The sequence below is a fragment of the Lepidochelys kempii genome, chromosome 4, assembly GCF_965140285.1.
Source record: "Lepidochelys kempii isolate rLepKem1 chromosome 4, rLepKem1.hap1, whole genome shotgun sequence".
NCBI classification, from domain to species: Eukaryota; Metazoa; Chordata; order Testudines; family Cheloniidae; genus Lepidochelys; species Lepidochelys kempii.
The window spans coordinates 13,989,213-14,016,510 of NC_136383.1; the positions used below are offsets into that span (position 1 = coordinate 13,989,213).

At 43.5% G+C, this 27,298-nt stretch overlaps 1 protein-coding gene across 5 annotated transcripts in view; it reads left to right on the forward strand.

Moving 5' to 3' along the window:
- FRAS1 (Fraser extracellular matrix complex subunit 1) overlaps positions 1-27,298 on the forward strand; it is a 299,449-nt gene that overhangs the window by 198,919 nt on the left and 73,232 nt on the right. For all 5 annotated transcript variants that reach the window (XM_073340462.2, XM_073340465.2, XM_073340463.2 and 2 more), the window contains 9 exons: positions 1,012-1,165; positions 6,943-7,121; positions 9,927-10,043; positions 19,876-19,990; positions 20,544-20,681; positions 23,588-23,620; positions 24,433-24,564; positions 25,516-25,641; positions 26,559-26,806. In XM_073340462.2, coding sequence (XP_073196563.2) covers positions 1,012-1,165; positions 6,943-7,121; positions 9,927-10,043; positions 19,876-19,990; positions 20,544-20,681; positions 23,588-23,620; positions 24,433-24,564; positions 25,516-25,641; positions 26,559-26,806 — 1,242 coding nt within the window. The remainder of the gene's footprint in view (positions 1-1,011; positions 1,166-6,942; positions 7,122-9,926; positions 10,044-19,875; positions 19,991-20,543; positions 20,682-23,587; positions 23,621-24,432; positions 24,565-25,515; positions 25,642-26,558; positions 26,807-27,298) is intronic.

Consider the following 27,298-nt stretch of genomic DNA (forward strand, 5'->3'; position numbering starts at 1 on the left):
TGTTAAAACTGACTTTGCCTTGGGATAAATTTGGCTCCCAAATATTTATTTTCCAGTTGGAAAACTTCCTGTGCCACAAGTAAGGTCCCTTCCAACCCTGATAGTCTCTGATATTTTATGAACATCAGGTTTATTTATGTGTCTCTTCCAGACACACTACCACACCCAAACCCCTCGGTCATTTCATGTATTCGCAAACACTTTTGTAATGGCAGAACTATATCAGAAAAGTTCTCCCCAGCGTGTTGTTGGTTCTAAAGGTGTTATACTTTGACATGCTTCCTAAGATGTGAAAGGGGTGAGAGATTGAAGTGATTGCCAGGGCCTGTGTGTATTGAAGTGTCACTGTTCCACTATGATGAAAATTACAGATACTTAAAAAGGTTGAGAGTGTTTTTATTTATAGCTTGTTTTTAAATGAGGGTGTGGTTTATAACCATCCTCAAAGAAGTGTGTGTGGGGAAGGGATTTAAAAGGGGGAGAGATAGCATCAGACAAGTATTCTAGTCCTGGACAAAGGTTTTAGCAGTGGAGATAGTGAGGATTTTTGACAGTGTCATGGAGGTTAACCTGACAAGAGAGAAGCTGCAAAGGGAAAGAAAGGGAAGCAGATGCACCAGGACTTAAGGACAAGGAAGACAATACTGTTTAAATGAAGAGGTGAAAAGGCCATTGACAGAGACAGAGGATGATGGTACGGAGAGGATTAGGGAGGGAGTGACTTGCGATCAGGAGAAGCTGGGCTCAAAGAGGACAAGAAGAAAGTCACAAATGGGACTGAAGAATGAGAAAGTGGAAGGTGGGAAGGAAAACAAGGTGGGAAATGGAATTGGTAGGACAGGGAGCTTCCCTCTTTGAAGCAGATGAGAATCAGAGAGTCAGCTGCCTCATGTGTTCTGCAATATTCAACCTCATCCTTCTTGTTTAAAAATTTGTTTACACTGGCCCATTATCATTGCTCTTCAACCAAGCCTCTGCTGCTTCCCCCCTCCCACCCCCAATCCCCTGCAGAGTGATGGAGGCCCCCGGCTGGTCACTAACCCCCTGGTGTGGGTCCCAGAAGGAGGGATGCTGCAGATCACCAACAGAATTTTGCAAGCAGAGATGCCTGGTGCCAGTGAATCTGAGATAACCTACACGATCATCAAGGACCAGCCAAGATACGGTAACTTATTGTAGATCCTGTACTACCAGGGGACATTGCTGTTGGGCTGCTCCTTCTCCTTCCCTGGCGTCTCCCACCCTTAACAGAAGAAGTGCAGGTTTCTAATTCTCTGGGAGTCAGGCATGCTCAGCACTGGCTAAGGACATTATTTCATGGTATTTTGTACACATCAAATATCTTTGGAGAACGCAGTTAGTTATAGTGCGCGTTTCAATACCATCAGCTACGAATACTTACATATGATGTCCAAATCCCACATCTGGCCAGTTAAAATGGGCGTCAGCTTGTAAAACAGTCATGGCTAGATTCCAGTCTGAATGCCCAAATGGTGGGGCTGCGTGTTCCGTTTCATTGTCCATGGTTGCAGATGCATTGAGCTCAGGGCAGTTAATATGGAGTTAGACCCAGATGCTCAAAGGTATTTAGGCACCTAACTCCCATTGATTTCAGTGGAAGCTGGGCACCAAGTATCTTGTGAGGACCTGGGACAAAGACCCTCATGGGAACACGATGTCACCCACTGTTTGCCAAATGGTAACATGATGTGATGCAGTGTCGTTGTAGCCATGTTGGTTCCAGGATATTAGAAGGACAAGGCGGGTGAGAGAATATCTTCTATTGGACCAATTCTTATGTCAACCTTATCTCCTAATTCCCACTGTGGGCTCTGATCTCTGAGTGGCTGCCTTCACAGTCTATAGAAACAAAGGTGGTAAAAGCATTCTACAGGCTGAGGGGAAGGCAGGGTGGTAAGTAATGGGATTTGTGACTGAGGTACAAATTCGGAGAAGCTGGATGGGAAAGAGAACAGAGCACATCGGGCTGGAAAATAAATATGAATAAGAGAGAACGACATTAATTTCCCCATCAGATGTATTGTTTCATTCACAAGGACAAATAATCTTTAAACATGCTTTAGACCCAAATGAAACTGTATTGTTTTAATTTGCTGAACCAGATCAATTTAGAAAGGGTCACTTTAACAACACAGACTCTACTCTTCTCCGTGTTGTTTTTAGAATAGGTTTAATTCTTAAACAGCTGCTGAAGCCTCACAGAAGATGTTGATAAACACAGTGCTACTGTTCAGTTCATATTTAAATATGCCCTATATTGTCTCTGGGTAAGGCGTGTGTCTCATTTTTAATCATTTGAAATATTCGTATGAAAACAGGAATTTGATCTTTAGGAGTTCATCTCCTGCTGCCTAATCCTCATTTGAAGTTATAATCCTCTGGATGTATCATCGTAAATATCTCCACAACAACTATTTGTGATTATATAAACAGAGGTTTATGGCTTCAGATGAGAAATAAACAGCAGGAGCCTTTGATCTTCAAAGTTTTCTATGAAATATTATTCCTGGTGGTGGTAATAATAATTTAAGAAAAAGCAAGGAAATACAAAAACAGGTCCTGAGTAAAAAAGGGTCAACATAGGGCTCCAGTACAAGCAGAATTACAGATCCGTGAAATGTGTGTGCATTTTCTAGTCTCAGCTTCTTGTTGTTCCAGACCAGTTAGAAATGAACCATCTATGTATTTTTATTTGCTGATGCTTCCTTCTGATTTGTGGGGGAATAGCTACTCCAGAGGCTAAATCCTGGCCCAATTGAAGTCAGTCTCAAAACTGCAAGTTGACTTCAGTAGGATCTGGATTTCACTCCAGGTCTGTAATGTTAGTAAAATGAATGGGAATTGGGCATCCTAAGAGACTGACTCATGTGAGTAAAGTATCGGAATCAGGCCTATCATTAGATTGAAGGACCATGCTTCTAGGGGAATATTAGTGTAGTTTTCAGTGCGTGACAGGGTCGCCAGATGCAACCTGGACTGTGGGATCGCTGAACTCACCAACCTGGGCTGCCTCTCGCGTTGTGATGCTGACGTCAAGCTATAACACTCTGATCAGCACTGCATTTACACAGACATCCACGGGCAGGCACACACTGAACTGAGTTACATGAATGATGTCCCAGCCACTCATGAATCGCCAATAGGGAGGCTCCCCCCCAGCCTTGCACCCCAGCACTATACTGTCCCACACTGCTTAAGGCTTCCTTGGGCAGTGCAAGTTCATTAGTTCACCACTCCCTCGGTGTTGAATGGATACACGCTAGCCTTTGTAAACTGAGCTGAGATTTCCCAAGCACTTCAGCCAAAACAGATTTATTAATGACAGAAAGATACATTGTAAGTGACTATAAGTGGTAGGCACACAAGTCAGAGATAGTTAACTTAAGAAAAGTTAACATTCATTCTAAATCCTAAATTTTTAGTCTAAGCAGGAACTGAACCAAACAATGTCTCACCCTGACAGATAGTACAAGCAGGTTACAGTTCCCCAGTACACAGGCTGGGACTACCTTCCAGCCTGGGACCACCCTTCCCCAGTTGGTCCATTGAGACATTCTTCCAGGTATTGAGTTGTGGGGGAGAGACCAAGTGTTGATGTCACTGTCTCTCTTTTTATATCTTCTTCCTGCTTACTAGAAAGATCCTTGCTGTGACGGGGTGGTTAGGCAACCTTCATTGGTCAGGCAGTCTCGATGGCGTACATACTCTCTTTGAGAAGTCTCTGGGATGGCCCTTGGGAGAGTGGATTCCCTTTAATGGGCCATCAGGATGTGTCTGGCTGGTCCTCTGTTGTAGTCGAGAGGTTGGCTGGGGGTGTCTTCCAACCTCACAACATATTTCAGTAACACACATTGCTACACTTCATAACTGCACATATAATGTAGCACACACAATGCAAAAGGATATTAATGTTCAACAGATCAAGACTTTTCAAATGATACCTCCCAAGGCATGCATTGTACAAAACCGATCATAATCATGTCATAATGGTGAATATGGGGGTTCCAGGATGCTACTTTGAGGTACAGAATGTCACATAGTGATAAGAGAGAAACATGATATGCAAGCCTGCGTTTTTTTATTACTCAAACATCATTCAAATGCGATTTTGGGAAATGAACTAAGAGAGCTTAAAATGAATATTTTGCAAAGGAGAATTATTGCTACAAAAAGAGCTAAATAATTTGTATGGGTTTTGATTAGTAGCTACAAGGGATACTTTCAAAGGTCAATAGAGAGGTGGAATGCACAATTAAATACAGATTCAGTGGGAGACTGGAGTTTGCTATATGTGCAGACTACATTTCTATCCATGAGTACTAAAACATAGGACGATATGTAATTATTAGCACAGATTATATGTAACTCTAAAACAAATGAGTAAAATTAAATGTTGAGGACCAGCTAGATCCTCAGCTGGTATAAATTACCATAGCTCCATTGACTTAAGTGAAGTCAGGAATACTGTGTCCGGTTCTGGTGTCCCCAATTCAAGAAGCACGTTGAAAAATTGGAGACTGTTCAGAAAAGAGATGTGAGAATGACTAAAAGATTGATAAACATGCCTTATAGTTAAAGACTCAAGGAGCTCAGTCTGTTTCGCTTATCAAAGAGAAGGGGAAAGGGTGACTTGATCACAGTCTATACGTACCTACCTGGAGAAAAGAAGCTTGATGATAGAGAGGTCTTCATTCTAGCAAACAAAGGTATCACAAGATCAAATAGCTGGAAGTTGAAGCCAGACGCATTCAGACCCTAAATGAGGTGAAAAATTTTAACAATGAGGATAATTAGCCATTGGAATAATTACCAAGGGTTGTGGTGGATTATCCGTCACCGACCATTTTTAAATCAAGATATTGGAGGTTTTTCTAAAAGATCTGCTCTAGTTCAGCCACAGCTATTACACTTGAGGCAGGAATTAATTCAGGGAAGTCCTGTGGTCTGCGTGGGTATGTTTACACTGTGTGCTAACCCCGGGCTCTGACTCCAGTGTGAGCTCAAAACCCCTTAACATCCACACACAAATCAGTCTGACTCAAGTCAGCAAGCACTCAGGACCCTGGTCTTAAGAACCACTAGGAGGGTGGGTCAGAGCCTGAATTACACCGTGATTCAGGGCCAAGCCTGGGCATTTTGCAGTGTGGATGCAGGTCAAGCCATAGACCCAAGGTCTGCATAGTGCAGTATGGACGTGTTAGCATGGCTATGAGATCCAGGTGTAGTGGTTGCAAAGCCAAGATTACAATGCAGTATGGACACTCAAGCATGGGGTTGGAAATACTGAGTCTACAAGCTCAGGTCCCACAGATCTGGGCTTGATGTGCAGTGTAGACATATCATGTTATGCGGAAGGTCTGACCAGATGGTCCTTTCTGTCCTTAAAATTTATTAAACTCTATGTGCTGAGGATCTAGCCCTAGAACTGTATACAAAATGTGATATAAAACCCATTAATATTAGGAAAAATGTCCATAATGCTCCTATTGCAATTAACAGAAAAACTGTTATTGAAGTCAATGGTGCAGGGTCGGGCCATAATTCTGAACATGCGACAAAGTTTGGTTCTGAAGTTATTGAATATATACCTGATTTACTAAATGTGTGGGTTTATTTAACCCAGGTGTTTGCATTTTGAAATAATGTATAAATTCTAGATTAAATAGACATCACAGTAGCCCTATGGGAATAGCACTGTCAGTTGCAAAAACGTTTATAAGAAAATACCGAACAAAGGAATCTACACCTTCAGCGTAATAGAATCATTTACTTTAGTGTCAGAACGGATGAAGGGTTAGGAATGCATGAATCCCAAGAGAACCTCCTCATACCCATTCAGAGGTGATACAAAGACATTTAAGATCACATGGGTCTCTTATTTGATTATCAGTTAGATATAATCTACTTTAAAAGATGTTTTATTGTTTTGATCGTGTCATTTTTCATAAGGTTTTTGTTTGATTTGTTTGTATTTATATATGAGATTTTGGACAAACTTTGAATTATGTGTTGCACAATAAAATAAATAAAATATTTAGGACCAACATTTTGATGCCCTTTCAGTGAGTAGCACTTGACTCTGTGTAATCTCATGGAAGTTAGGGGGCTACTCATGGAGTAAAATGTTGTTCACCATGAGTAAGAGATAAGAATCATCTTCTATATATATTTGGAGGGTCAAAGTTGATCAATAACAGGATTGATCCTCCAGTGATAAACATTGTCATGGCTGCGTTGAACCCAGTGGAGGTAGGACAGTTTACACCAGCTGAGGATGTGTCTGGCTGTGTGTAAAAGCTGATATAAGCAGAGTGTTTTCTGTGTGATATCAGGGGATCTTTAAACTGAATATTATTCCGACCAGAAGCTATAGCTTTGCAGTGTTTTTACATCAGCTAATAATACTGGGTGTTGTAATGTATTAGTTCAGCATTTCTATATGTGCTGAATATTTCCACTTAATTAAATTAGTAAAGAATAAAATTATGGGGTTAAAAGGTGCACAAAAGCATCAAACAAACTGGGCCAGAAAGAATTCAAGTGCACTCCATATGTTGACACAAACACTTACAAAGAGTCAGCTCTCCCTACACATAGGAGTAAGTAGGGTGGTCTAGGAGCAGTGTAGTGGCACTTGGGAAACATGGGTTTGGTTGCTGGCTCAGCCATATGCCTCCTATGTGATCTTTGGCATCTTCCCTGTGCCTGTCACCCACCTCCGGAAATGGATTCCCTACTTCACACGAGTGTTTGGAGGCTGGTGATTTTGGAGTGTTTTAATCTAGAGGCAGACCAGTGAACAGAAGAGGCTGCCAGTGGGTGAAGACTTTTCCCTTTGAATGCACGGTTGGTTGTGGGGAAGGACACACACGCTTCCTTGTCTCATGCATGGTCTCTCCCTGTTCACCTCTGCTTTCTTAGGGGAGGTCGTTCTTCTGGGTCCAGTGCCAGCAGATGGCCCAGCTGCCTCATGGCAGCATCTGCCTGATGGAAGAGCTGCCACACCAACCACCTCTTTCACCCAGCAGGACATTAACAAAGGCATTGTGTGGTATAGGCAGTCTGGATCCCGCGCGGAGAGCGACTCTTTTTACTTCCAGGTACTGCCTGTCTTGCCATCTGTCCTAGAGCAGCTTTTATTTTCCTCTGAGACTTACTCTGTTTGCTGTGCCTTATCCATTATCAGGATCAATGTTTGTGCCTGGAGACAGAAAGGTTTAATCATAAAAAGGCTCCCTATAGGTAGGACCAAATCTTAGTCTTAATGCAGGTAAAACTCCCACTGATGCTAGAGACAGTTTTGTCCGCCTGCAGGATTTGGCCCCTTGTAATGACCGCAGTAGTAGAGGTATCCATCTGTAGAGCTGATTTATTAGGCTAACTCTTGTATGCTGATGTTGACCTCGTTTGGCACGTCACAGACCACATCGCAGATCTAGGGAAAATTGCCTTTCAAACAACTTACCAAGGGACTGCCAACTCCTAGAGGTTTGTCTGATTCTACGTCCATCTCAAAGTGGAGTAGACTCCTGAGAGGAAGTTAAATTGCACCACTCCAGTAGTGATATCCTGCTGGTAGCCTCTCTAGGCAGGAGATGGAGGAATAAAGTCATTAAAAAGGTGTGAGAGAATGACTGTCCCCAGAGTGAACAGGTGCACAATGGCCTATACGTGCGTGCCCTCGCTTAGGACTGTGCCGAGAATGAAAACCGCAGACTCATTACAGCAGAAAAGACACAGACTGGAGCAGTGTGCCCGGAGGCGGATGCTTGCTGGGGTAGTGATAGTACCCCCCTCCCTTTCCACGCTTGGATCTACACAGAATATTTGTTGTTTAAAAATGCTGATGCTCAGGGCATGCCACTTTTCAGGAGCCCTGCGACGGGGGTCTTCCTGGAGTCAGTATTGGTGGGAGGGGTCTGGGACTGATGCCCAGGCAGACCAGGTGTGGAAGGGAGTGGGGCAGGGAGGTGTATTTTCCCCATCAGCCCCACAGAGATGGCTAGGAAGACATAACACAGCTTATTGCTCTCTTATCCTTCTTTACTCCCTTGTAATAGGAACCCTCTTCAAGATAAGGGATTTCCAGGGGGCAGCTGCAGCCAAGGGCAGCATGGATGGCCCTGTGCCTTAGGCGATGTCCTGGGAATGACTGAGTGGGGAGCAGAAGGAGGGGAGGGAAACAACACTCCATGAGGAGATGGTTGCAGAGTTTTCCTCTGCCCAGGCCCCCTCCCATATGTGTATTTCTGTATCGGGGTGTTTCATCCCTGAGAAAAGCATCACCTTGAGATTTGCTGCTGCAATTATGGAGGTGTGGCTCACGACTCCAGCATTAAGTTCTGTTTTGCTCTTGAAGCAGGGATTTAACTTCTTTATTTGGTATGAATAATGCAGCATGCCCTCCCCAAACCTACTGTGCTCACTCTGAGCAGTGAGTGGGTTTTTTTGAGAGTTGAGTTCGATTTGAAAACACCCAGGCCAAGAGCCCATCTCTCTCCTGGGGTTCTCTCATGTAATAATTTAATTTTCTTAATAGACTGCTGCTCTCACTCCACCAATAAATGTGTATATATAGACAAAAAGGCACAAAATACACCCCAGCAGCCATTATAATAAAATAAACCCCACCTTCCCAGCAGGCAGAATGATCATAAAATCCCTCAGACAGGATCTTGCATTTTGCTTGGGAAGTTTAACAGTCTCCCATAATGCTAAGTCAACATGAACATTTGCGTGCAATATTTGTTACATTTGGTTTACAACTTAGAAGCTATTACTGACAGGCAGTTAAGGTAATTTCTGAAGTAATTAATATAAGTGATAATGAGGAAGTTGAGAGTGCCAGATGTTGAGCAAGCTAATCTTTAATTTAATGGCTGTGTCGTTCATCGGTATCTGCCTTTTGCATGAGTCAGACGTGTGGGTTTAGTTTCTTGGTGCAGCGACAATAATTGTATGAGGAGCGAGCCCTATAGGGAAAAGAAGCTACAGCGTGTGGTATCACATCAGAAGATCATAATACATCTCTCTGAGTGCAGAAAAGTGGATTGTGACTTCCCAAAAAAGGCAGGCTTGTGTGTTTTCAACAACGCCCTGGGAATTGTAGTTCAAATGACATCAACATAAACAGACCCTCTGAGTGACTAAAATCATTTAGGTTTTACTCTTTCAGGCCTCAATTCCGCAAAGCATTTTCATGCACGTTCTCAACTTGAAGCGGGTGTTAAGTCCATTCTTACTCAGCAAACTGTTTTAAGTTCTATTGAAGTCAAGGACGTACTGGGGCCTAATCCTTCCATGGTGTTGAGTGTAGGGAAGGCAATGAGAGCTAAGGGTGGTTGCCGACTTTCAGGATTATTATAAACCTTTCTAGCATAGTTTCTACACTATGTTTTAGTGCCTTTAAATTTTTGTAAAAATAATTATGCTGGATCCATGTGTTTATAAAAAAAAAAAAAGCAACTGCAACTGGACTGTGATGAGTTAGATATTAATTTCATCTTGATATTGGGATGGTGGTATGGACCATCTTCCAGTGTGGAGCACAAAGTCGTCTTGTGCAGCCTTGACCTTGATAGTATATCGTATCAAAGAATAGTACAGTCTGGTACCTACTATGTGAGTGCATTTGGATCACAGAGAAGCAACCCTAAGAGACATCTGGTTGAAGGTGCAGGATGGTTTTTTTTCAGCATTTATCATCTAGTTTTGCTGCGCTCGTATTCTCAGGATCAGCCCCTAACTTTGTCCTCCCAAAGCCAGAAGGAGGAGTAGGGGAGGTTAAGAGGAGGGCCTAGAAAGGCAGTTGTGTTTTCAAACAATAGCAGTTCTTCATCATTGCAAATGAATTGTGATCATGAATTGTGATCAAGGATTCCATTTGTATGAACTTGTATTTGCAGGTATCGAGTGCTGCTATTCCACAAACCCACCTGGAGACCCACACATTCAACATTGCCATTCTCCCACAGATACCCAAAGCACCGCAGCTCTCACTTGGGTCCTCTCTCCATATGACTGTAAGTCTAACTCAAAGCCACTGGCGAATTGTCACTGCATTTTTCCTTCTCATTCTGGGAGTGTACTGAGACCAGACTTTGGCACAGAACAATTATCGCTTAATATTGCTTCCTCTTAATGTTGTTCAGTCTGTGCATTGTACCTGATTCAAGGATCAAGGGAAGCTGGATGCATAGTAGAAAAAAGAAAAGTGAAATGAATCATAGCTCAGATGTTGAAATGTAAAAAAAAAAAAAGAAGTTGGAAAGTCAATATGAATAGAGGTGATTGAGATAAAAAAGGAGATTGTAGAGGCTCTTAATAAAGAAGAGAAAGGAAGAAACTACATATTTACATCTTTTCAAAGAATTCCCACAGCTCTTAAAATCCCATGTATTACAGAGACTAGTACAGTGGGAAGAGGCAAAAAGTGAGACAATAACAAATAGATCTTATGAGTAACTACACTGCAATCCATTTTTACAAAGATCACAATCTGCTCACATGACAAAGTTCTAATCCACCAGTCTGACACCAGAAACATATATTATAATATTTTCCTAAAACATTCAGACAGGTCTATTACATTTGACTGTAAATTACTCTTTTTGAAGCATTGGCAGTGGAAGTAAGTATTGCGTTTTTATACTATGCCATGTAATCTAATGCAGTTGTTCCCCTAATCATTTTAATTTGAAGAGACGCCTGCAAGGCTCGTGGGAATTAAATTAGACACACAACAAGCCTTGTAGGGGTTGGCAGGTGTATGTAGTGTATATGGCATATATTTTTGCTTTGTTCTGCTATGTGCTCTGTTCCTGTGAACTAGCAGAATGCTGTTGTATACCTGAATCCTCCTTGGAGTTCTGGTGATAGCATAACCCACTAAAACCTATGCTTTATGCCAACAAATATACCTTGGTTCGACTGTTTCTTTCTCAGTGCAGACTGATACAAAGCCCACTGATGTCAAGAAGAGTCTTTTCAGTTAGGTCAGTGGGCATCAAGATCCACAAGTGTAGCACAGTGCAAGAAGGTCATGGTGCAGTGATTAATACAGAGAAACTCAGACCTTCTACAAATTGGGCCAAATTCGGCCTTGGCATAAATTGATGCAATTCCCATTAACTTCAGTGGGATCTGTACCTGATTCACCAGGGCTGAATTTGGTCTATATGGCCTGTTTTTGAAGTGTAGGATGGCTATTCACTCTTGTTATTTTCAGCATGACCCTGATTTTAAGATCATTTCAAAATATCTTCAGGGAGAATGCAGCGTTGTTGTCTTGATGTTGGGTTGTACAACCCCTGACAGCACTGAGCAAAGATGTTGTGACACTGGGTTAATGACATTATTATTATTAATACGCTCAGAAGTGTACTGGGTACCTCTTGTAGGGGAGTGGCTACCCCATAGCACACAGCGCTGGCTACACATGGTACAACTGGCTCTCCCTCCATTTCCTTCTCTGAGGTGGGTCTCTGGCTCTCCACATGCTGGTCTGTGCTGGAGATGTGACTTAGCCCGCTGGCCAAATCACAAGCAAACCCGTAGCAACAGTTCAATAAACAAAAATGTCCTTCTGCCTCTTCAGCCCACCCTCTGGGCCTTGCTCCCAGCTGGTTTCTTGGCTACCTGTGTGAGTCGTTCTGGGACAGAGCACTGGGTCCCCAGGCTGGTTCCCGTGGAGTACCGTTCTCAGCTGCTTTGGGGCTGTGTTCCTTGTAGCCTTCCCTGCTGTGGTATAGAGCATTGGGCCCCCAGGCTGGTTTTCTGGGAGTACTTAGTCTCCTGCAGACCCTGACTCAGGCCTTCCACAGTAGCCTGCCCACTGCCTGTGGTTCCACCTCCAGATTTATCTCATTCTCAGTCCTTTTATAAGGCCCATATGTCGATTAAGCTGTCACCTGACCCTCCTTAGTCCCTCCACTTCAGGCTGGAAGCAGCTAATTAATTATGGCCAGGTGTGGCTGACCTGTCTCCCCTTAAAGGGGCCACTCACCCACTGACATTGCCTTATGAAAATAAATAAAGACCCAGTCCATGCTGCAGAGAGTCAACGTGACCCAGCAAGCGAGGGTCATTAACAGACAAGTTGGTAGTGGGTTGTAATAGGGTCATGTGGTGATTAAGGCAAGTGGACATCTCAATGGCTCTGCTATTTGTTAGACGGTATATTCTCCCTGCCCGTCCCCCCCGCCATGTTTGCTCGCAGACAAGATGGCCGAAGTGAGGCATTAGGAGGGATTTGGAGGTGGCCTGGTGAACAACTTTGGGGCAGGCATTCCAAGCATAAGGGAGATGGCTTGGAGTTGCCTGTGAGAAAAGCCATTGCGGAATGGAGGGGCTAGGAGAGGAGGTCAGAGCTGTAGGCAGAGTACTTGAAGCCTGGCTTTGGGAACCAGGGCTAGCCATCTGAATGAGATGCACAGGCACGTCTGACCTTATTAGTTACTAATTCTTTATTCATGATGTGTTAAGTGCCTGCGGCATGCTTGGCTCTGTCATAGACCCAGATAAAGACAGAGTCCCAGCCCAAACGACCTTGCAGATAGACAAAAACACACTGGGAGGATAGAGAAAACTTTAGATCTGCCTATTGTAGGTACTTATACAGCCTCCATTAGCATAGTATCTGCATGCCCCACCACACCTCTGTGAAGTAGGACAGTGCTGTTATGCCCATTTTATAGATAGGCAGTTAAGGAGCAGAGAGACTAGGGCCAGCTTTTCAAAGCTATTTAGGTGCCTAAAGATGCAGATAGACGCCAAGTGGGATTTTCAGAAGCGTTTAGTTACCGAACTCCCACTGAAATTGAAAGTCAATGGGAGTTAGGCACCGTGGTGCTTCTGAAAACTCCGCTAGGCATCTATCTGCATCTTTAGGCACCTGAATACCTTTGAAAATCTGGCCCTTAAGTGACTTGCCCAAAGTCACACAGGAAGTCTGTAATGAAGCCAGGAAGTGAAGCCAGGTCTCACAAGCCCCGAACCGGCACCCTAATCCTTGGACCATCCTTTCAGGTGTAGTAGGGATGGGTGGGGAGTTCTTGCCATTTCATATTGGGTAGGTAAAGGATCAGTGTTAACCTGGCGAGTGATAGCATGTGATTTCTTAGAAGAAATAGGTTTCCAGGTGGCATTGAGGGAGGAAGGCCATGAGTCCGAGAGGGAGTTCATTCCACACGTTGAGGTTGGTGAGGTAGGAATACAGGAGTGGGTGAAGGAACTGAAGGGAGTGGTGAAACCGTGCCATGATTATCTCACCGCTCCCAGTGGTCTTATGAAGGTTTAAAATGCGGGCAACCTTCTGCAGGCAACAATAAAATCTGTTCAGGCTGTTATTTGGAGCAATATTCAGTAATGTATCTTTTTCCTTTGAATTTTTTTTAAAACAAGATTCACGGGGGAGGTGTCTGATTGCTCCATGCAATGCTGGATTTTATAGCTAATTACACACCACAAAATCCAACAGTGTCATAAAATATTGTGCTTTACTTGAGGGGGCTCATCACAACCTGCAAATGCTGCCTCTTTGAGAGACAAATATGCCTTGGAGGCAATTGCAAAGGGACCATAACATTAAATCTTCTCATCATAAAAAGACTGCACTTCCCACATCAGCGTGATTGAGTTCTGCTAATCTGTTTTCAAATGTCTAAATTCCTTCAGAATTAGACTGGCGTCTTTGCTGAAGAATGAGCTCACTGCTAAGTCCTTCTACGGCAGAAGACTGGTTTGATTGATCTGTACTAGAAAGGTCAAAGGAAGTTAAGTGAAAGTTTGACGATTAAGCTGGGCATGTATCTATAGTGTTTCCTTTTTCAATTATGCATCAAGTTACACCTTCCCCAAAAGATATGATAGATGAGGTGAGCATGCAGCTTCTCTGATGGCAAACGCTAGCTGAGTGTAAGCTGAGATCAGATTTGTGGTGTGGAAGAAAATTCTGTGATTGTTAAAGTGCAGTTTTTATTCCAAAAAGTGGCTCTGTAAAATTGACACCATCGTTACCATGAGACTTGTTCTCTTTATGCATTCAGAGCCATATCTGCTGGTGTCAATGTCAAAAAGTAACTTTCACTGCCATCAATTTCTGTTAGCTGTGCAGAGACAATGTAGCTGAGAGGTAGCAAGCTGAATTCTCCTTCATGTGCATCATCAGCAGAATTGTTTTCTAAATTCCTTTCAGATACACTTGTGCAAATGTGCTGAAAACAGTGGGGTTGAACAGGTGTCCCGAAATACTGATTTATTTAATGAACGGTGTATATTAGAGTAAATTTTCTTTTGCTTTTTACTCCAAGCTGTTTTTTAAGATGTATTCTGTCAGGAACATTGCTTTGATGGTGCATAATGGCAGCATAAAAACTATAATTTCAATCCAGCTAGGCTGAGGACAAATATACTTCCACACTGAGCACTGGACGTAAGGTTGGGGTTGTCTGTTTTTTTTATGCATTGTGCTCTGTATTTGGATACAAGAAAATACTGTAGGAATGACAGGCTTACCATACAAGATAATGAATACACTTTTTCATCTGAGGATCTCAAAAGTATTTTACAAAGGTGGCTAAATCTCATTGTCCTCATTTTACAAATGGAGAAACTGAGGCACAGAGCACACATATAATTAGCCCACGGTCATACATTGGCAGAGCCAGGGATGGAATCATGGTCTTAGACCCCTAGGGCCATTAGTCCATGTTGTCCAGAATCCTGCCTTCAGCATTAGCCAGTATCTGACACTACAGAGACAGGTAAAATCATGCCTCATAATAGATCTAGCCAGTTGTGTAATAATGAAACATGGGAATTCCATACATAGTCATCGAGTTTACGACCAGAAGGGACCACCAGGTCATGTAGTCTGACATCCTGTATATCACAGGCCCCTAGCAACACCCAGCACCCGCACGGTAACCCAACAACCAAAATTAGACCAAAGTATTACAGCCCATAGAAGCATAGGCTATTATATGCCACAGGTAGAGAATAGGAGTGACTGAGGCTCACCAGTGACCAAGGCCCACTCAGTGGCAGGGAAATGATTGTGAGACACTTCTAAGGTAATCTTTGCAAGTGACCCGCACCCACATGCTGCAGAGGAAGGTGAAAAAACCCCAAGGTCACTGCCAATCTGAGCTGGGGGACAACTCCTTCCTGACATGACTTGTAAGGATCAGTTAGACCCTGAGCATGTGAGCAAGAACCAGCCAGCCAAGCACCCAAGAGAGCGAATTCTCAGTACCACCACAGAGTCCTGGTCCTCCCCATCAAGTGTGCCATCTCCAACCGTGGCCATCCTGATGCTTCACAGGAAGGAGATTTTTAAAAAACCCAACCCAACACATTAGGTGGGTACGGGAGGGGTGGAGAAATCCCTAAAGCATGAGCTTTAGGAACATATGACAGAAACTGGAAGCCCTGCCCCCAACCATCACAAACAACCCCATCACACAATCACATTCACAAATTTGTCCAGCTCTCTCTTTAAACTAATTAAGTTGCTTGCCCCCACAACTACTATTGGGAGGCTGACCCAGGACCTTACCCCTCTTACGGTTAGCAAACTTTTTCTAATTTCCAGACTCAATTTGTTCTTGGCCAGTTTATATCCATTTGTTCTTCTGCCAACATTGTCCTTTAGCTTACACAACTCTTCACTCTCCCTGGTATTTACACCTCTGATGTATTTATAAAGAGTAATCCTATCCTCTCTCGGCGTTCTTTTTCCTAGACTAAATAAGTCCAACTCTTTCAGTCTCCTCTCATAAGGTAGGCCCTTTATTCCCCTCATCATCCTAGTAGCTCTTTTCTGCACCTGTTCCAGTTTGAATTAATCTTTCTTGAATGTGGCTGACCAGAATTGCATACAGTATTCCAGATGAGGTCTCAGCAGTGCCTTGTACACTGGCATTAATACTTCTCTTTCTCTACTAGAAATGCCTCTCCTGACACATCCTAGGATTGCCTGTGGTCCATCTAGTCTAGTAGTCTGTCTCTGACAGTGGCCAGTATCAGATGCTTAATAGGAAGGTACAAGAATCCTTTAGATGAGAGAATTATGGAATAGAGGAAATTTCTTCTCAATCTTACCTATTAGTAGTTGGTTTATACTCTAAAGCATGAAAGCATCTATCTATCTATCTATGTAATCATAGCAAAATATTGTGTTAAAAGTACATTATTAAGGTTACAAAGTTGAGCACTCAAATGCTAGGAAAGTCCTGGGACTTGTGGAAGGGTGGAACATATTCCGTCTGGGAATGGCTCATGCCCAGTCCGGTCACAGCACTAGAAGCCATGAGAAGCTTGGACATGCTCAGTGAGGATAGAATCTTCGGAGATTTTAACGATAAAGCTCTAGCAAGTCTCTAGTGAGCATGTGCAAACTTTCAAAGGCTTATAACTTGGCCGGATGTGGGCAGATTTTTACAGAGATGGTAAAAGGACCCCTCCCAAATGTCAAGTCCCTGATCCAAAGCACAGGGGCTCTAGAGCATGTCAGAGTAAGGGCCACAAGAAATTTCCCCCTAGCATTGTTCTTTAAAATGGCAGAACCATGTTGGCTGAAATTTAAAATATATATATATCAGCCTGATGCAGGCACCCAGCATGGAAAATTTCTGTCCAAACAACTGAAGTTTGGCAAAGTTATAAGCAACTGAAAATAGGGTCTTATAATGGGTGCGTTGTGCAACCTCAGTAATAGGTGGTGGTACCAGCCCCACCTATATTATAGTTATTTATATCCCATTGAATAATATTGCACATGTTCTCCTATCCATATAAATGTAATCTTTTTTTTAAATCCTACTGTTCTCCACAATATTATCTGCTATAAATAATAGATTAATTAGGGAAGTAGTTACCTTTTACAGTTTTAAATTTGTTGTCTTTTCATTTCACTGAATATCCCCTTCTTGTATTATAAGAGAGGATAGATATGAGTCCTCAGTTTACCTTCCATGTAACAAGGCTTGGCAGAATTCACTTTTTTTTATTTTTATATGGTTTGGACGGATAATATCATTATTTATTTTTAAGCATTTGTTTTTAGATGTTTATCAATTGAAATTTTAGCAGCTACTGGAAGGGATGGGAGGACATCAACCATTTCATAGCAGTAGACACTGATGTTCTAAAAATTAAAACCTTTATCAGAGTTAAAACACCAACTATCAACATCACATGTCAAAATATACGAAGTAAAAATCCTCTGCTAACACTGGCATTATAAACCCTTTTTATATAGACATTGAGGTGGGACTCTAATAAGTTCCCAAGCAGCAGTTTCCTTACTTTGCCTGTCTGTAAATTTGGATTATTATCAATGGAAATATTTTTTCATTGGTTTATGTGTGTCCAGTGAAATCGTTGTTTATTGACATTGACCGATAAAAATTGAATCTTTCCAAACCTACCTGTAACATTAATTATCTTGTATATATCTATCACATTCCCTCTTCATTTTTTCTCTAAACTAAACATTTTCAGGGTGAAATCCTGACTCTGTTGAAGTCCATTTGAGTTTTACTGATGACGTCAGTGGGGTCAGGATTTCACTCCTAGTCTTTTCAATCTCTCCTCATAAGGAGATTTTTCCATTCCTCTGTTCTTTGTAGCTTCTTTTTTCTAAATCTCTTCTATTTCTGCTATACGGTAATCAGAGCTGAACATAGTATTCTAGGGTAGCAGTATACCACTGATTTATATACTGCCATTACAATATTTTCAGTATTATAAGGTAGTAGACTATACACGATATGGTGAATGGGAGGAAAATAATCTTCTTGATCCTCAGCAAGTGATCATCTCATGCTCTAAAGCAGGGGGTTTAATTGCCCATGTAATTAACTTAGCTTGTGTAGCTACAGATGTTGATCATGAAATAATCTGGGTCCTTTTAGGATCCTGCTGGAGTATTCAACTCCATGACCTCTTGCAGCAGTTAATTCCACTGGATTAAGACTATCATACATCCACAAATTATATATATTGTGACAAAGCTCTGTCCTTGCCTCCGTGGGTCCCACGTTTCCTGGTGGATTTCGCTAGCCTCAGAGGCTCTCTGTGATCCTCCACGTAACCCTTCTTTCCCTAGAGACAAGGGTCACAGTCTACTGAGCCATTCTCATCATAAGCCAGCAAGGGAGGTGAGGAGAAGTTATCCTTCCTTGCACAGTCTCTGTTGTCTCCCAGTCTCAGTGATTAATCAGGGGGCAAAGGTGGCGGGGGGAAGCCCAGGCCCATCCTCTACTCCGGGCTCTAGCCCAGGGACCCTAATAGTATCAGCTATGGTAGCTGATCTTTTAGAAACATGACATGTACAATTCCCTGGGCTACTTCCCCCGCAGCAGCCCTCACTTCCTCAAGCTCCACTTCACCCTTACCTAGGAGCCTCCTTCCTTGTCCCTGATATGGTGTGTACTACTCAGCCTCTCCAACAGCGCAACTTCCTCCCACAGCTCCTGACCTGCACACCCACGTGACTGCCTGGGAGGCTTTTAACTAGTTTCAGCCAGCCCCTGATTGGCTTCAGATGTCCCAATCAACCTAGCGTTCCCCCTGCCTTCTGGACAGTTCTCAATTGGCCCCAGGTGTCTTAATTGACCTGGAGCAGCTGCCATTTCACTTATCCTGGTACCAGGGATTTGTTTAGCCTGGAGCTAGTATATCTATCTCCCACTACTTTTCTATAGCCATCTGGCCTTGCCCCGTCACAATATATAATATGCAGTACAGTGTGCTCACACCCACAGTGGCTCCTTTGAAGTGTTGTGTTGACCCAGCACAGGAAACGGTACGCTGTTTTTAAAAGGGTTGAAAAGAAAAGGAAAAGCTGCTATTCCTTGACATTCCCATGGAAATTGCTGGAAATTTTTCAGGATCTTTTTAAAAAAGCAGATTCACTGAAAACAGATCTGACTAGACCAATAAGCTGGCTAGGGAATGACTTGTATCTTCACCCAGTAGTTTTAAATCACATTTATTATTTTTTCCTCATCCATTCTGCTAAACATGTGTGTGAGGGGGGCTGTAAAAGAAGCACTGCTCTGAGGCACATATCCCTTTCTGCTTCCCCCTTGCTCCAGGCTGCAGCAAGGCCATCCCAGGACAAGCAGACACCCTCCCCCGTCAGCTCTGCTGTACTGGCTGGTGTGTCTGGATGTGGGGGAGAGGCAGAGACAAGACTCTGTTCGCTCCTGGCCTACCAGTCCCTGGATTGGTGAGGGAAATCGAGGCAGCAATAGCTCTGTTCACACCTCCATTCCCAGACCACGCCCAGGTCAGGATAGCCAGCACAAGAGTATAAGGGGGGAGGGGAGGGTCCAACTTTCTTGCATGGACGTAAAATCTCAGTTTAGCTCATCTCTCATTGGCACTGGTTCTCTGGAGAAAGGAAGACTCATGATGGTAAAATAAAGTGCTCTCTCTTCTTAATGCTTAATACTTGACGTTCCTGTAGCCCCTTCCATATGAGAATCTGAATCTGGTTCACAAACATTAGGTCATAAGTGAGACATAGGCGGTGAAAAAGCCTTGCGCTGGCCTTCTGCACAGAGGTACGTTTCACCCACTAGCGAACCCCACAGCACCTCCTAAAGGTAGCTGGGTATTGCCCCGTTGGACAGACGGCACAGTGAGATCAAGTGACTTGGCCAAGGCTCTCTCCCACGTCGCTGTCGGGGATTTAAATGTATAACTTTAAAGATCAGGTATTTGGAGACTCTTGTGTTTAAGGATTGGTTCGTTTGGAAAACAAATCTCTCAATTGATTTGTTATATTTCTGAGCAAATCTCCAGGTACCATTGGCTTTTGTGTTCATTGTATAATGTGTTTTTTAGGCGCTGGAGGATCGTGTGACCGTGATTGAGCCGCATCATCTCTCCTTTGTAGACTCAGAGAGTCCGAGTGGGAAAATCGTGTTCAACGTGACTCTACCTCTGCAGCCAAATCAAGGCAAGATGTGCTATTAATGTGCTTTCTTTTTTTTTTTTAAACAAAAGTCTTAGTGTTGGAGGCTAAGGACTTCTGTGCATTTATTGCCATTTCTTCTAAGTTCTCTAGCTTTATCCAAAGTATCTGTCTGTGCAGGCAGCTATTAATCTCTCTATTTTCCTTCAATACTTTTCAGACCATCTGTTTCTCAATCTGATTCTTTCGGTGAGCAGAGGGGTGAGCAGTGCCCAGCCAGCTTTCTGTAATGTCAGCTTCTAGAATACATTGCACACTGCACCCAATGGTTTTGCTCTTTTCACCTCTCCATCCATAAGCATCTGCAGCGCTTACTTAATTAGAAATCTCTGTTTAATTCCCAATGTCCTCTGTTAGGTCCAGAGATTTGGGCTTTGGGCTATGGCTGGGTGACCCATTCTGGAGACCGTAAGCAGAGATAACGTCGAAGACATAAATAGCACTACAAGGGAGGAACGGACAGTGGCAGAGCCTTGATTGTTCAGTGTTAAAAATGAAATGGATGCCTCTTGTTAATATGAGCTCTCTGTCTCTCTAGGAATTGTGGAGCACAGAGACAGGCCCCTCTCCCCAGTCAAGTATTTCACGCAAGCGGATATAAACCATGGCAAGATTGCTTACCGTCCACCCACTGCAGCTCCACATGTCAGAGAGATTATGGCATTCTCTTTTGCTGGTAAGAAACACCAGCTCTTCACTAGCTCTGTGTCAAGAATGTGGAAGTATCTCCACTAATTCCCATTACAGACCTGGGTGTGCCTCTTTCCCTCCAAAAAGCTAGCATTCTCTCAAAGTTATGGGCCAAACTCACTTCCATTAAACTATGAAGACACAGTCAATGCAAGCTTTGCCATTGACTTCAAGAGGAGCAGGATTAGGACTTGAATTACTGTGAACTCTTTACAGTGGAAATGCTGAATTGTGAAATTGAGATTGTTCAGAATGTTACGGGTCCCATGGAAAATGATCCCACAACTTTCTGTACTTTGGGTTACATCCTGGCCCCATGAATATCAATAGGAGCTTTTGGCATTGACATCAATAGTTCCAGGATTCTACCCTTTATTTTTTGTCACTCATGACAGAAATCTCTAATTATGGGACAGTATTGCAAAACTCAATGCATTATGGGTTTCATGACTGCCTTTGAAGCATCTGGCATTGACCCGCTCTTGGAAATTGGATATTGCAGTAGATGGATGGATGGTAACCGTTACTTTCCTATATTTTGGATCTTTGCCCCATACTGTTTCCTAGTTTGGGTATGGCAAGTTGACAAGTGTGGGATCATGTTACATGCATAACTCTGTAGGCCTCATGGCAATACGATATGCAGCCAAGTTCTTTCAGCGGGCACAAATCCTTACGTTAAATGCCATTCTTCAAAGTGTATTACGTACATTTAAAAAGAATGTAGGGCCACGTTGTCCACTTGGCATCAAGAGGGGCTCTCTTAAAATGTTCTTCAACCACTCAGGTTGTATTGCAAGCTGATTGTCTTCTAATCCTGTAATTCCACATAAGAGTCCCTCATAATGTGGAGATAAACCAATGGAAAGAGGGGGCTGTCTTTCAAAACTGTGTGTTAACCTAAATGGGTGTTGTGAAAACAAAAGCCAACAATGCACAGGCGTGCAGTACAGAGTCTGATGGGCCAAAGCAAGTTCCTTCTTCTTCAAGAAATCATTGCGTTCTTACTGACTTTTAGTGTCTGTTGGGATGTTCTATTTTTGTAGTGGAATAAGAAGAGAAAGCATGTGATATTTAGAAACTTGTTTTAATTTGACTTGGTTGGCCCTTGTATGGGTGTGGGGGAGAGGATGAAGGAGACTCCCTGTCCCCCTGCTTCTGCACCCAGTGCAAGAGCCATTCACAGTTGCAGTCTCCGTGTTCTCCCTTTGCACACTGCCCTAGACAAAGGCAGTCAAGCCGTGGCCCATCCCCTCCCTTCATACCAAGATGTTGCCTTCCTAGTTACACACTGGGAAGTTCAGGAACAGAGTAAGCCTCCCTCATGCAAAGTCCCTCCACGGGCACGAGGGAGGACAAGGCAACGCTCTGTATTTCCCCTGCTTAGAGCAGTGCCCGTCTGGCACAATCTAGCCCTGAGTGTTTTAGTTGATTTTTTTTAATGTTCTATCATAGAGGTGTATGGTGCCTCACAGGGTACAGTAACTCTGTTTGTGTTGGAGTGGTTAGTTCACTGGTGGTGACATATAGAACCAATTACAGGAGAACTTCAGAGTTATGAACACATCGGGAATGGTGGCTGTTCGGAACTCTGAAAAGTTCAGAACTGAACAAAACATTGTGGTGATTCTTTCAAAAGTTTACAACTGAACATTGACTTCGTACAGCTTTGAAACTTTACTATGCAGAAGAAAAATGCTGCTTTCCCTTTATTTTTTTAGTAGTTTACTTTTAACACAGTCCTGTACTGCATTTGCTTTTTTTTTTTTTTGGGGTCTCTGCTGCTGCCTGATTGTGAACTTCCAGTTCCAAATGAGGTGTGTGGTTGACTGGTCAGTTTGTAGCTCTGGCGTTCGTAACTCTGAGGTTCTACTGTAGCTTTTCTTCATGGTCTGTATGTACTGAGCTACTTTCTGTTGTAAATAGAAGTGTAGAAATTGACTCAGTAACAAGTGAGCAACTCTGTATTTGCTGATGATGGGTGGCTGTGCTATGCAATGTTCTGAATCCTGGAGCCTCATTCTGAAAAGACAGCCGAAGATGAGTAACTGACAGGAGGGCTGGCGCAAGTACAGGCCGGTAAACCCCACTCTGCCTTCTTACAATGTGCAAATCAAGTTTTATTAGAGTAGCATCACTCTGTCTGCAGTGAACTCAACACAGTCAGTGAAATATGATGGTGGTATTAGCACTCCCTGATTTGCAGAGCTGTGTGTGCTGAGGAAATGAAACCTAGAAGCAATTATCAGTAAGTCACTGGGCCTGTCAGGGTATACAAACACCAATTTATGCAATTCTCTTTTGTAATGTTGGCTACCTTGTAGCATTGAATAGCAGAACATTTCTCTGTTAATTGTATTAAATTCCAAGTTCTTAACAATTACAAAGCGGAGTACAAGCAGTTAATCCTTACAATAGCCCTGGAAGTAGGGAAGTATTAGCATTCCCATTTTACAGATACGGAATCTGAGACAGAGGGGAGCTAACTGCTACACTTTCAAAAGTTACCACTGATTTCGAGTACCCATCTTGGGACGTCTTGTACCTACTGCTTTAGAAGAGCTGAGTTCAGTTCAGTTGGACTTGTCAGTGCTCAGCATTTCCAGAAACCAGGCCCAAGATGTTGCAAATTAAACAACCACTAATGGAGGTGTCTAAATTCAGTGGCTTTTCTGAGGCTGCACGGCAGGCGAGTGGCATTGCTGGAATTAAAAGTTAGGAGTTCCTGACTGTAACACCCAGAATTGAGGCATATGTAGTAAGCTGCCTCCATAAAATGTCAGGAAAGATATTCCAGTTTTTGTTGAAAACAAAATGGATTTAAATCCATGTGACCTTATTTCTTTTCCTATGTTAGTCATAAATGTGCTCTACTTTGTTTTCCCCCTGCAGGTCTCCCGGAGTCGGTGAACTTCAGTTTCACAGGTAAATTAATCACTATTCTTTCACTGGCATAGGGGTCATGGTACTTTTTCCTTCCTGTTAATGTCCTTTGCTTTACCTCTCCCTGCCTGACGCCCGCCCAGCTCCCATTTCAGGGACTTGCGAGTGTTGAGTAAAAGTCTGTGAAAGTAAAAGTGCACCAGAAATACTTGAATACTTGGTTGTTTTCACAAATTGTGGATTAAGATGCATGGAGGACAATGACTCCTTGGTAGGAGCCAGGAGTTGGTTTTCTTAATAGCAGATACGCCTCTTTTTCTAACCATCAATTCAAATCCTGCAGGTCTGATTCAGTCAAAAATCCCATTGACGTGAGTAAGGACAGCAAAGTTTGACTCAACGATTATTAAATGTAGTATGGAAACATTTCAGAAAACTGAAGTGTGTAATAACTTGTTACCTTGTTTAAGCCTTTTCAATGTGCTGCCTACCATGGGCATGCCAAGTATCCCTTATTCTGGGTAACCCACGTGTGTTCTGGCTCCAGACTGCAGTCTGTAATAGAGAGAGGCGTACACATGTGTGTACGCACACATGGAGTCAGCACTGCTCTTCCAGTACTTTAGTTCTGCCAGGGACGGATTAGGGATAAAGGAAGACAGTTTTTTCAGAACTCCTAAATTATGTAGTCTGGTGTCTGGATGGTAATTAGAGGGGGATGGGGCGAGAAACTACTGTGGCTTGACAAGCAGTGGTGAAAAGCAGCCAGCCTGGAATGTGTTTTTTAGGTGCGTTTCAACATGTGTCGATTAAAACAAGCCAGTTAATGCAGATGTGTTTACATTTGGTTGTAGTGTCCGACGGAGAACATACCACCCCTGAACTGACGTTTACCATTCGCTTGCTCTCGACGAATGAGCAGCCTCCGGTGTTCCACGTCACAGCTCCATTTCTGGAGGTCAGCCAGGGTGGCAAGGCTACAATTGGTGAGGCGCCATGAGGGCGTGTAGCAAAGGCACTATTCTGAACGAGCATGGCTGAAGGGATTACTCTGAGAACATGCTGAACAGGCTGGGGTCATCGCCATGAGCCCAGCACATGCAGCTGGTTCAAATTCCGGTGTGGGCCTCTCTCTTTTGCTAGGGGCTAGATTGTGTCATTTAGCCCAGAACCTGCTTTGGTAGCAGTGCCGAGCCCAGCACCTCCATTCCAAGAGCTCAAACTGCTGAACCTCTTGGAAGGGTCCGGCATATACCCCTTCCCCATGGCTTCGTCTGTTCCCCACGCTCTCCCCCTTTTGGCCGAGCTGCTGCTAGGGGAGCATCGTGCTTCCGGTCCCTGTGTTCTGCCTAGTCCAGGGGCTGCATTCGGACCTGCTCTGGTGGGCTGTGCAAGGCGGGAGGGCTCCCCACTCTCTCCCTCACATTGTGCAGGGGGCAGACTCTGGCCCGGTATTAGCAATGTAGCACGTAACACTGTCTGGTCTCTGAGAACATGCTGCCCAGCTCTATGTGCTAGGGTAAGGAAGTGTTGCATTTTTATAGACGGACTCATAGACCCACTCACGCTACGTCGTGGGGCTGTCTGAACACATGGACAATTGGATGCAGTCCCCTCCCACATGGTTAGGAGTTGAAGGTCATGCTAGCTGTCACTTGTAAGTCTGATTGGCAGTAACGTCTCCGTTTGAACTCATGACCTCAGCATCACCAGGGACAAATGATCTCCAGGCAGGCAGATCCACAGACATTTGTGTGGAGGAGATGAGAGCTCCAGAATTACATTAATTTTAAAATATGAACTCAATTAGAGCCCATTAATTTCTGTCACTTAATGCATGTAAAATTGCATATGCTAGACCTGCTGCTTGTAAGGGAAGGTTCGCTGTAGAGCAGACTACAGTTCTGACGCTAGTGCTGTGTATTCCCCCGATGCAGGGATACAACTGGCAGTAAGTGACGCAGACACAGCTCCTGAAGATCTCTTCTTTGAGCTGGTGGAATCTCCTCACCATGGGGTTCTGCTCAGGTACAACGCTGGGGTCCACAAGCACATGAAAGCAGGTGAGTTGAGCAGGAAGAGGAGGAATTCAAGTTGGGGGAAGTCACCAAGGCAGTATATTTTCCCTATCTGTGTGTTTTTGTTAATTTTTAATAAGCAATTGAGCTAGGATCTGTTTGTCAATAATAAATTGCTAGTAATTGCCTGTCACGAGCTCTTCAGAGAGCTGACTGAGTAATATTTTCAGAGCACTGAACACGTTCACTAAAGCTGGGCAGGTACCAGTTCACCTGTCCACCAGAAATTTTCCCATTCTGTATCTGGACGAAACTGAGACCTCTCAAAATTTGCCATGGAGAGAAAGCGACTCCCCACCCCTCAGTAGCCCAGTGGTTTGGGCATTCAGCTGGAAAGGGGGAGACTCCAAATCAAGTCCCAGCTCTGTTGATCCAGGAGGCAGCATTCCCTAGTGGGTAGGGCACTGAACTGGGACTCAGGAGATCTGGGTTCTATTGCTGGCTTAGCATCTGGCCTGCTGGTTGACCTTAGGCAAGTTGTTTTCCCATCTGTAAAATGGGGATAATGGGAAAGCAATACAAAGAATAGATAGGGAGGGAGTAGCCCTGGTGTTGGAAGCCTTGGCGAGAGATGTGGATTTTAGAAGGACGTGGAAGGAAAAGAAGAATGCTGCGCTGATAAGAAATGGGAAAGTTTGTTATTAAAATACTACTCATTTTGTCACAGTTTTTCTGTACCACTATGAAGGTTATGGCTTCTCCCTGCATACATTCTAGCTCACTAATGAAACCCTCAGATAGAATCAGAGCTCACACAGCTGTAAAGGGTGCATCAAATACCAGATAAGCATGTGCTTAAGTGATTTGCTTCATCTGGGCCCGAGGCATTTGATCTGAACTTAAAGTATTAATTTCATGCAGTGGATAGAGTCATCACTGTTTTTATATTTCTTTTTGGGAAGGAGACACTTTCACGTATGAGGAAGTCAGCCGAAATGCTTTACAATATGTCCACGATGGCTCATCAGTAGCAGAGGACAGCATGGAAATCTCCGTAACTGACGGCGTTACCACTGCAACAACGGTGCTGAAAGTTGAAGTATCCCTGATGGATAGCGAAGGTCCCCGGCTGGCCCCTGGCTGCTCGTTGACCGTCACGGTGGCTAGTAAAAGCTCTGTGACTCTCTCCCGATCACACCTTGCTTACATTGTAAGTTTGTATCCATTCCTTCCTAAACCCAATGCATTCAGTTAGCTTCCTTCCCCTCAGGAGACCACTGCACCTACAGGATGTTGATACTTGTCAAATACTTCAACCTTTTACTATACCCTGACTACAGCTGCCAAAAAGGGAATAATGAGCTCTTTCATCCTACCAGATTTTCAAGGCTATACATATTTGACTGAAGTAAAGGTGAACTGCAAAGCAAAAGAGAAAATTGAGTTAATCCCATATTTATGCACCAAACACCCTCACTAACCGGGCCTGTGAGTTTGCTCAGCAATAATCTTCTTTAAAACTTCTTTTCCCTCCCTGATATTGACTGGCTCTTCCTGGTTTGCTAAAGAAGGACCTGGAATTCTGTGACATCATGCTGTGATACATTGCTTACGTATGCTGTGAGTTTTCCAGTATCAATGGTGTCACAGAAGTGTGGTGCTTTGCTAGAAGCAATGGATTTTGTAGCAATGGAATTAGCAG